This window comes from Mchenga conophoros, linkage group LG22 (assembly GCF_057382185.1).
Source record: "Mchenga conophoros isolate Kocher_MC1m ecotype Shallow Benthic linkage group LG22, M_conophoros_male_GT1.1, whole genome shotgun sequence".
Lineage (NCBI taxonomy): Eukaryota > Metazoa > Chordata > Actinopteri > Cichliformes > Cichlidae > Mchenga > Mchenga conophoros.
The window spans coordinates 5,071,639-5,079,661 of record NC_140546.1 but is presented as its reverse complement, the minus strand read 5'-3'; the positions used below and the strand labels follow the sequence as shown (position 1 = coordinate 5,079,661).

At 39.2% G+C, this 8,023-nt stretch overlaps 1 protein-coding gene across 1 annotated transcript; it reads right to left on the bottom strand.

Moving 5' to 3' along the window:
* Positions 1-1,333: 1,333 nt before the first annotated feature.
* Positions 1,334-7,287, bottom strand: tpi1a (triosephosphate isomerase 1a). The gene is made up of 7 exons (XM_085261947.1): positions 7,033-7,287; positions 5,591-5,714; positions 4,361-4,460; positions 4,070-4,187; positions 2,741-2,826; positions 2,196-2,283; positions 1,334-2,043 (listed from the first exon to the last, which is right to left on the bottom strand). The coding sequence occupies exons 1-7, from the start codon at positions 7,142-7,144 to the stop codon at positions 1,925-1,927; spliced, it is 747 nt and encodes a 248-aa protein (XP_085118073.1). The 5' UTR covers positions 7,145-7,287; the 3' UTR covers positions 1,334-1,924.
* Between the last annotated feature and the right edge of the window lie 736 nt (positions 7,288-8,023).

Below are 8,023 nucleotides of genomic sequence, written 5' to 3'. Positions count from 1 at the left end.
CTGAATCTTTTTTTCAGTGAAATGTCAGAATATGAGCATGTGGAGGTTTTTTTGTATTTTTTACAACTTGTTCAGCTCAACAGCCAACGAGCTCTGCCAGGGTGAGGCATCTGTTTTCCCTCAGTCCGCAATTCACACAATTCACCGCTTATTTTACAGTAAGCATGTGAGCAATGCAGTCAAACCTGCACACATTGATCACTAACGGGTCATCACTCAAACTGTGAAGATCAAGATCACATTTGGTGATATACTCGCAAAAGCTGTGAATTGTGATGAATATGAGCTCCTACTGATCTTCTGGTTTTTAGGTCCCAGTTTAGTTCAGTAAGTTATGTATTTTGCTATTTGATGTGATAATATTTAAAACTGCAAACTGGCTTAAAACTATAGCATCTGCTTGGGGAACTTATAATCAATATACCTTCGACAATACAGGAGACTTTTTTCCATGAAATTAAAATTGTACCATTAACATGTGACTGAAGGACCAACGGTGTTCAGCCATTATTTTGTTGCTCCAGTCCGTCCACGTTTCTTCTGAGAGCTCAGCTTTATCCTCTGGTGACGACTGCTATCATGGAGTCATGAAGGGAGCTCCTGGAGGGCAGTGCCTCCATTCAGAGGAATCACTGAGAGGATGGAAACAATGTCACCTGATGGAACAGCTACGATCTCTGGCCATTTCATTAGGTACATCAGTTCAGCTGCGTGTTAACACAAATATCTAATGAGCAAATCACATGGCAGCAACTTATTGCATGTTGACATGTTCAGGATGACCTGCTGAGCTCAATCTGAGCAGACGGGGGGAAAAATTTTATTTAAGTGAACTGAAGCTATTTACCAGATTAAAACAGTTTTTTACATTTTCTAAAACATGTATTAAATCAAGAGGATTTATGAAGAAAACCAGTTTTAAATGATTAAAAACAGCCTGGGCAGCAATACATGTGACTAAACAGACTCAATCAACTTGTCAACCAACACATGTATTTGATCAGATATGACATCGGTCAGCACAGACCCAGAAAGCAGAGCGATTTCCTGTGATGATAACGGAGCCAGCTCTGTTGTGAACTCGTGATAGAGCCAACAGTGAAAACGTTTGTGTCTGACATGATGAGTTAAAAAAGAAGAACAAAAACGCAATATGACCCTTCAAAAAAACCTTTTATGAAGTACTAGTTTCAAGGATTCTATACTAATCAAATATTATTCTAAAAAAATATAAATGCAAAGGAAAAATGCTTTAACTTGTTTTAACTGCTCATAAGTCACATTTAGGTTTCTTTAAAAGCATTTGAAAAGGACAGTAAACCACAAAATAAAATACACTTTTTCCACATTTATTTATTTTGTCTTTTTACTTCTTGCATCATTTATTTCCCTGATTTCTTCAGTCAGTGTTAAACCACAACTCCTCACAGCTCAGTACCTGCAGACATCTTTGTTTTATCATTTCAAGTAAATTCTGTCTGAAACTTTATTTGTTAAAGACCTAAAGTATCAGTTAGTGCAGTTAGGTGAGACACATAAAGTCAAACACATGAAGCAGCCTGGGCTGACCGATCCCCTGATTCTCTAAGTTCACCTCAGTTTAGCAGCAAATAAAGAATTTAAAAGGAAACTTTACATGGATCACATGAATCACATGCCTCAGTGGATTTCCAGTTTTTAATCTTAATTATCTAAAGTTTCCTTATTTATTGAAGTCAGGAAAATAAAGAATGGAGTGAAAAACATCTTTTCTTAAAGGTATTTAGTAGTTTAAATATTCAACATGCGGTTTGTTTTATGAATGCAAACCTCCTCTGGTTTAACTGGATCAGTCAGCCCAGTTTGCAGAAACAAGGTGATACACGGTGCAGATCTAAAGGGCAGGGTGTTTTCCATCGATCCTGCTGTAGTAGTTGTGCATTTGTTATGCACGTGCGTTGACGATGTCGACAAACTCTGGCTTCAGAGAGGCCCCGCCCACCAGGAAGCCATCCACATCGCCCTGAGACGCCAGCTCTCTGCAGTTTGCTCCTGTGACCGAACCTGGAGAGAGTGGCAAAATTAAACCGACCTGTGACGTCTGCAGAGGTTGTACATGTTAATAACACCATTATTTCATGTATATGAAATTGTTGCACCATCATTGAACCTAACACAATCCTACTGTAAAGTTTGCTTTAGTTATGCTCACTGACCTCCGTAGATGATGCGTACAGAGTCGGCCACATCATCGGAGACATTTGCTCTGAGCCACGCCCTCAGCTTCTCGTGGACCTCCTGAGCCTGCATGCATTGATTAAAATGAGACCTATGCATAAATGAATGCTCCAAACCTCAATGAATTGAAGCGATGCACAATAACATGAGAGACTGATGAAGTCATACAGAAAATACTTCATACCCTGTGTAAACTCTCTTTTTCACATGTGACTGCAAAACTAAAAAGACTAGAAAAAAATGAGTTTGTGTTCATGAACAGAATCATTAAACAGTCACATCTTCAAAATCAACTCCCAGGATTCATTTCCACGGAGCACAGACTTAAATCATATAACAATTATGTTATGTGTGCAGCCGATTTGCCCGTGTGTGCAGTTATGTAAAACTAGATATTAAAACATGACAAAGATAAAAATTGGAAATAGGGCTAAACATCCCACTGGACTGGATGTAATGTGAGAAGTTATGATTATTTATGTGCTCACTTATGGGCCTTGTAGTTATGTGGCTGCGGTATTACCTGCTCAGGTGTGGCTGTCTTTCCTGTGCCGATGGCCCAAACAGGTTCATATGCCAGCACGACATTCCCCCAGTCTTTTACATTCTCTGCAACCAAACATCATTCAGGCATAAACACCGATAAGTAACGGTGTGATCGCAGACCCGCATCTACAATCCATTCTCAAGGTGCTTTATCAGCTGCCACCTGCAGCCAGTCATTTGGGCTGCAGCAATATCATGTTAAAGACCTGCAAAGTCTGTATAAAGAATATGGAAGGATAATGGTGGAAAAGACAACAGTTTATCAGCCGAGAGGCCACATTTCACATACATCACGATGCCATAAAACAGGATTATGCCTGACCTCTACCTTAATAATTAACATGGTTATCATTTCTTCAAAAACAAATCTGTCTGGTGTGTTTCTTCTTTAAAAGGTTTTCCTACCTTTCAGAAAGAATAAGCAAACCTTAGTATGCAAACTCAAAAGGTCCTTTCTGATCAGGCAACATCCTAAAAGCAGACCACGGCTGCAAGCTGCCATCAGTTCTCCACCTTTGTTGGCTTTAAAGCTGCAAAGCCTGCTTTAACAGAGGCAGCTGTGTCTGTTGAAGGCAGAGACCACTGACCTATTTACATTTTAAATCAGTACGTGGCCTACTTTCAGTACAGAAGCAGAATACAGGAGGCCAAGATGGAACCAGGGAAAAGATCATCAATCAGGTCTTGTAAAGCCTCAGTGCAGACAGAACAAATCCAGAAGCAAAAGGAACTCGTTTTTCTATCTTTATGCACAGAATAAAAACAGAGTAGAATCCAGCAGTTCACTTTTATGTTTCTGTAACAGTTTTTTTGTCATTATTCATAATCAGAGAAACATTTGAACCATTAAATAACCAAACTTTTGATCTAAAGAACATAATAGTACAAAAAAGGTGTAAATACATCCGATTTATTTCAAACTGCTCGTTTTCCTTCAAAATATTATGTAATGAATCTCGTTATTAGTTATTACAACTTTGTTTAAATGAAATATTTGAGTAAATAACCAATTATTTTAATTTTACATGTATATGTAGAAAAAGTACAAACATAATAGCGCAACAATAATCATGAATAATAATAATAATAAAGTAATAAAACATTAGAATAAGAAACTTGAGAAATGAATGACTTATTTTTTTTCCTGTAAAGGTAAAAACAAAGTTTTAGCCATAAAAAAAGATGCAAAAATAATATAAAGCAGAAAAGCTAAAATAAAACTTAAAAAAAAAAAACAGATCATGAAAGCCTACAATAAAAAAAAAAAAAAACATAGAAAAAATGTTAATATTTCTCTTGTATTTACCTGCAATGACCTGCGTCTGAGCATAGACGACTTCTTCGGTGGTTCCTGCCTCTCGCTCCTCCAGCTTCTCACCAATGCAGGCGATCACACCCAGATCGTTCTCCAGAGCATGAGCCACCTGAAACGGCAACAAAGTCAGAGTCTACCTGCGCGAACAAGCTGCCATCACTGTGGTGGCATCAGATGAACATATGAACCTGTTTTATGCTGATACAAAATTCTGTTGTGCAAACTCTTACAAAGAAATGTGCCCTTGAAATCCAGATAATTGGAAAGTTCTGTGATTCTCACCTTCTGGCCAATCAGCTCGTCACTTTCCCCAAACACATGACGGCGCTCCGAGTGTCCCAGGATCACCCAGTCTGCCCCGCAGTCCCTGATCATGGCTGGGCTGGAGGGAGAGGAAACATGTAGGACAGCCCATGTCAACTCTACGTATATTGACGTGAAAAAATTTAATGCAATTTGGCTCTTGAAGTTCCTTTTTTTGTTAGGGATGGTTTGTTTTTTGTTGAGTACAATGTTAAAATAAGTTCTTTAAAGAGCAAAAAATTATTTAATATGAAGGCAATGTGAGCAGAGAGTCCAAACATGTTGAAGGATTAGCTGTGTTAGTTCAGTGAAAGAGTTAACACTAGCAGTCAAAAATAAAGAACAAATTATTTCCTTTCATATGTGCAAAATGTGCACAAACTTGCTGAAGTCAACAATTTAATTTGTTTTCCAGTGAGTGTCTCATAGAGCAACTGGTTTAAATTATGCTCAGCAAGCAAAACAAAAAGGTGGAGGAAGGAGAAAAATCAGAAGCAAGAACAGGACTTTGTATGTGAGAGAGAGACTTTAAAAGCTGCTCCACTGGAACTGATTGTTGAATAAGAAACTCTATTAATGAGTGTGTTTGTTATGCAGTGATCCATCCCGTCAGTTTGTGAGGACCTGTGGCTGATGGGATTCTCTCTTTTGCCCCATGTTTATGGACATTACAGCTGTCTTTCTTGATGTTATGAGTCTATAGCACAAGCTTAAATAATAACCTCTGGCTGTGGTGGCTGTCCGTGGTGCTGATCAAAAACTGTAATGGTTCTATTGATATTATCTTTACACAAATTTTGTGTGTGCATGTTTGTGTATGTGTAAGAGAGACAGCAAATGGGAGATGCTGTGTTTGCACCTGTACAACATAACAGCTATCCCTGGGGGCAGGGATACCTCAGTAGGTAAAGTGGTCGCCCCATGATCGGAAGGTCGGCGGTTCGAATCCACTTAACGGCTACCCTGACGTACCCCTGAGCAAGGTACCGTCCCTACACACTGCTCCCCGGGCGCCTGCTTAGTGGGCTGCCCACTGCTTCACTGAGTGAATGGGTCAAATGCAGAGAAAAACAAGTAATTTCCCCATGGGGATCAATAAAGTATCCATTATTATTATTATTAAATAATATCCGCCCCAAGGCCGATCACAGAGTGGGTATGCCTGTGAGCACAGCATTATATATAAAGTATTTGAGTTAGGAGAGATACCTGATCTCTCCAGTAAACGCTCCCTTGGCCACCTTGTAGCAGTTCTGTGCTGCGACGGAGATCCTGGGATCCAGATTGGATCGGGCAAAGTCCAGGTAGATGGAGGGAGCGGCACAAACCACCTCTGAAATCAGACAGAATGACTGGTGTTTGCTGTGATGATTGTCTGAGTTTTACTTTTATTCATTAGTTAAACCAGTGTAAAAGCTCTAAGAGCATTATTGTTGATGTAAATGCTTCTTTGCTCTGATCGTTTTCAACTGTTATACCTGAATAAATGAAAGGAAAACCTGAATTCTGCATTTACAAACACCTACTGCATTTGAAACAATCCGGAGACCCTGAGAGGCAGTTAAATGGACATAGAGCTAAACTGTGATTCTGGCTGGAGACTGAAATGATTTCATCTAACTGAAGATTACGATTGCTTTCATCACCAACCGCCTCCAGCAGCCTGCCTCATTTTAAAGACATTAAGAAACAGTCATGAAGACACTGTAAGAGAAAATAAATTAATGCAGAGCTGCTTAAATATAGCAAAGAGAATCGGTTACTTTGGTCAATAATTATTTAACACAGAGAAACTGTGTGTTTTAATCATCATTTCATGCATATGTATCTGTTCTGTTCTGGACTGCGTGAAAGCAAAAGAAAAGAATTCATTTTTAAAAAGTGCTTTATCTCAATTGTCTGGTTTTAAAAACTCCTTGAATAAAATTTGAGTAGTTGCACACTCCTATGTACAAGCCCTTATCATAAGCATATGTTGTTGTTCAGTGATGCAGCAGGCTTGTTCTTCAGTAATTGAGCCTACATGAGCATGAATGAGTGTGTGAAGACAGGCTAAAGACTTTGTTTTTGCAACAAAAAAACAACAACAACAAAAAACATCAGTGTGTAAAAAGTAAATAAACTGCTGGATCACACAGTTTTATGTCAGAGTACAGCATATTAGTACAAAAAAAATCCTTGATTCAAAGATTTGGTGTTCAGTATTTGGTTCTTTGTCTACTTTAAGTCAGGCGCTCTAAAACGACCAAACTGAAAACACAAATGAGCCTCAAAAATGTCTGACTGGTGGAGGGAACCCAAGCTGTGAACTGTGTGAAGACACAGGGACTGTTCACAGACTCAGTGGACTAACCTCAGCTGTCAAGCACAGCAATAAAAACCATGATTTAGGTTCCATTTGATGGGGAAAAGTACGAAGAGGCAGAAAATTAATTCCTCAAAGTGAAGTGAGAGAATGAGGCCTTCATGTGACGCCTCCTGATCACGTGACTTTCAATGTCACTGTGTCACCTGTGAAGCATCAGCAGCATCCCCCCCCCTCCTCCTCTGTCAGCCCCTCCCACGTCACCAATCACAATCGCTTTTATTGATCCCCTCTAACCGCCACACACAGTCAGTCAGCGGTCCCGGCAATAATCTGGGGCTGTTACCGGTCTCGTCGTGCAGGCTGGCGGTGTTCAGGGTGCTGATGAGCTCTCCAAGACTCTCTTTGTTCCCGTTCATCTTCCAGTTTCCACCCACGAAGAACTTGCGAAGCGCCATGGCCGGCGAATATTAGCTGGTAGCCGGTGAGGAGAGGAGCTGGAGGTCGATCTGGAGTCCGGCCGGTGTGCAGGTCAGGTGATGCCAGAAATATCAGCTCCAAACACCGGCAAACGTCCTTCTTCTTCTGCGTGGGATTATGAAGGCAGTCGCAGAGCTTCACGGGACGTTACCTCCACCTGCTGTACAGAAGTTGTCCTTCCCACCATGGATGCAAAAGTATAAAGTACACGTACATTCACGGGGTATTCTCATGGAAACCGCTCAGAAATGTTAAGATTTTGCATTAAGCTTCTCGTGGCATTTTTTGTTCGTTGTTTCTGTTCTCTGGTTGTCTCTACTTTCAGTTTTATTTTTTCCAATAAAAAGAGACAAAAGACACAAAGTCAAACATGAGTGTTGACAATATAACAATTTTATTGTTATTTATATTTTCAGTAATATTGTTATTGTGAATCACTTTGGGCATGATGATCATGTAAAATAAACCGTTTACACAGGATTTAAATGGATGGAACTTGGAATAATCAGACCTCCTTTAAAGTTATCAATATTTTACTTTGGTCAGTAATATTTAATTGATTCAGTTCACAGTAATTATAATACCTTGAAAATATATTTTCCAAATTTACAATCATAATATGTAAAAATTGGATGTTTTTATTGTGAAAATCATGCCAAAAATACCATAAAATCACAAGCAAGTCATTACTGTAACATTATATTCTGTCTAAATTATACATTTTGCTAAATTGTACCTTTATGTACCAAACTTTTGACTATTCAGAAAACTCGTACCTTACATGACGTTTATGTTTGTTAAATAACTTAAATCCATCCATTCTCTTCTGCTTGTCCAATTCAGGGAGAGGCGGGATA